Below are 3121 nucleotides of genomic sequence, written 5' to 3' on the forward strand. Positions count from 1 at the left end.
TGATTGACACAACTTCTTATCAGTATCAAATTTCAATTAGCAAAAGCATATGGCACATGTTGTGTTCAAAACACAACTTATTCAGTTTGTGATCAAATTAATGTTTATGTCCTACTCTTTATAAAAACTAACAATAATTTCAAGGGGGATTGGCATGCATTACTTTTCTGTCTCTATCACGATAAGATGACATTGAGTTCTTAACTAGTATCACTCATTATTCAAATAAGAACTTGTGTTGTATCTAAGGACTTTGTTTACCTTTATTATCCCACACTATAAAGGTCGAATGAACACATGAGGGATAGCAGAGCTGTAGAAGTAATGGACTGAAATCAAAGATGCTTTTGCAGCAAATTGACCTTCACTACATTTCGACATGTATTACAATAACAACAACCAGTTTCAAAAGAGTGATAAACTAGTTGGTATGCATTTAGTGCCACCATTTGTTTGCAGTGGGAAGAAATTCACATATTTTACATTGCTTTTGAAAGCAGCATCTGAAAACAAAATCCATTTCTGTTGATATCCCAGCAGCTGGTACTGCACATGGAGATCGTACCCGGATTATTTGTGCTTAAACACAATAATAATGGCAGTGCAGTTATCTTTACAGCGGCGCTCGCGGACAGCCTCCCTTACAAGACGACGGCACACAGTGGCAACAGGTAGCCCCTCCTACAAAAGGTTCAATTCAATTTTTTTCTCATGTAAGACAGCATCTTCAATAAATGAAAGAACATATGAAAAACAAGAAAAGAAAATTCAGTGAGCCTATTGGCGAATTATGCAAGTAGCTTGATTGTAAAACTAAAAAGGGCTCGCACTTAATAAAAGAGGAGACCCTTGAATGGAGATTTTTCTCCTTTTCTGTTCAGATTTCATTCAGCAATAACAGATTCCGTATTCTCCTTTCTACCTCACATTGGTGTCGTAACAATTGTACACCTCTTTTCAAGTTGCAAGATAGGAAAATATATAACAAGCTCTTACATTCAATAACTTCTGAACAAAATCAACAGCATCACTGGGTCCAAATACCTGATACATAAACAAAACGTCATATTCATTTAAGAACAGCAAATTCAAACCAGCAAAATGAGTAAAGGAATGTCTATGGGAAACAAAGTGACATACCCCCCACAAGCCATCACATCCAAGAATGATGAAATGCTCTGTATTGGTAACTTCAAAAGTATAGACATCCGGGCTTGCAACAAGACCAACCTGCAAACAGAATTATCCTTACGATTACAAATATTTGTAAGCCAATAAATGCACTTTTTCTGGTCTAGTTGATGCTATAAAGAAGTTATCTTTAGATAACTAACAAAAATAATGACTAGCTTTGAATAAGAAGCAAACCTTTTTAAACTGGCGATCTCCAAAAGCTCTAGAAACTTCAAGACGCCCTAATAATCGCCCATCTGGGCTCACAAAACCCCCTGACTGTAAGTAGAAAATATCATATTAGAAAATGAATCAGATATCTGTGGAGACAAGTTCACACTCTATCTCCACCCACTGATTCTAAACTAAAATGAAACACAAAGAATGAAGTTCAATCACTACTGATACTTAAAAGAACAATTCCAAGGGGCACCATACTAGTGAGAACTGGTCCTTGTATATCCTGAGTAATTTAAGTTGGGTATGAACTTTGAAGAAATAAATGCATATTCTTGTCCATCTTGAAAGAGTTTTAGGGAAAAGAAAAAAAAAGATTGTGTTCCCATAAATAATCCCAACCCAACATGCACTCAAATTGTTGGGGTAAAATTTGTCCGCACAACTAACCATAAAATACAAGTGTTTTTAACTTAATCTCAAGATGTTCCACTTTTGCTCAATAGTGAGTGAAGAAGTATGTTAGGAAGAGTGCTGTTTGAAAGCTCTATAAAAAGAAGTGGTAATTATGGCAACTTCAATGTATGACAGAAGGAGTCAGGGTCTTATTTGCTAACTTCATGCTAAGTATCATATAACTCTGGTGATATAATCAATCATCAATGAGGAATTTCATGCCTTCTGAATGCGTGTCCGCTCCAGTGGGAAGATAGGCTTGTGTTCTCTAGTCAAAACAATAGCCTTCAGCGCCTGGACACCATCTGGATTTTGAGATCCCTCAGTTGACCGAGCTAATACTGCCTTAGCATCTCCTATATGAGCAACCGCAACCTAACAAATATCAAAAGGGAAAAGCATATTAATTTTCACAATTTTGTTGCAAGATTGCTCAAAAAAATATCCATTAAGTATACTACCTATGATGTCTATCTACAGTAAGCATCAGAAAGAAGCAGTATAAACAACTAGTATGGTAAATGGAAAATAAATAACAGGAAACTTACTCTTTGTCCCAATACCCAAACACATACGGCAGTAGCCCCATCCTGCCACCCCCCTGGAAACAGTGACTAAGCATCAGCAAGATATGAATCACATCAAAATATCTCATCATTATTAGTACAGGAATTGATAGCAATGCTAAAATCAGAATAAAGAGTGCAAATGATCTTGCATTGTGGTACATTGTTTCCAAAGCACATAAAGGGAAATTGGATGGACTTTTGAAACCAGTAAACTTTGGAATTGAAATAAAAGCAAGATTAATCCACTTATATAAACTAAGCTTACACTAGATTTAGCATTTGGTATAACAGAACATCAATAAAATTTTAAGGAATTGAATTAGAAACTTTACCTTCAGCACTTTCTTGAAGAAGAGACTCGTCAGTTTTAAGGAAACCTAAATCAGAATAAAAATACCAAATGACAACTTGTTATGGCAAAAAAACTAGAATAGAAAATTTCCATGAAGATTTAAGGCAACCAACAAAAGGAGGGAAGCAATAGGGACATCGTAAACCAAAAGCTTACCATTCAGAATAGATCGTTTAGTTGCCTTTGCATCATACTGAAATATACACAGAAAGGAAAGCAAACAAGGAAAATATTTAAAATAATGAGAAAGATAAAAGTAGATAAAAAAGAAAATTGTTTACATTTTTAAACAAATATCTCAAGAGGACACAAGAATTCTTTTCAAATGATCAGGTCATCATCTGTAAATCAGGCTAATTATTCCTTATTAGTTTAATTGAGCTCATTGCAGCAA

The 3121-nt window shown here is 35.1% G+C and overlaps 1 protein-coding gene across 1 annotated transcript; it reads right to left on the reverse strand.

Annotated features, from left to right (window-relative positions):
• Window positions 1-330: 330 nt before the first annotated feature.
• On the reverse strand, window positions 331-2920 carry LOC137817739 (probable protein phosphatase 2C 8; the record flags this gene model as incomplete). The annotated part of the gene is given in 8 exon segments (XM_068620972.1): window positions 331-681; window positions 997-1044; window positions 1141-1230; window positions 1369-1452; window positions 2029-2181; window positions 2355-2407; window positions 2708-2752; window positions 2884-2920. Coding segments are annotated over 8 exon segments (621 nt in total), but the record flags the coding sequence as incomplete, so codon positions are not given.
• Between the last annotated feature and the right edge of the window lie 201 nt (window positions 2921-3121).

The sequence above is a fragment of the Phaseolus vulgaris genome, unplaced genomic scaffold (assembly GCF_000499845.2).
Source record: "Phaseolus vulgaris cultivar G19833 unplaced genomic scaffold, P. vulgaris v2.0 scaffold_1080, whole genome shotgun sequence".
Classification (NCBI taxonomy): domain Eukaryota; kingdom Viridiplantae; phylum Streptophyta; class Magnoliopsida; order Fabales; family Fabaceae; genus Phaseolus; species Phaseolus vulgaris.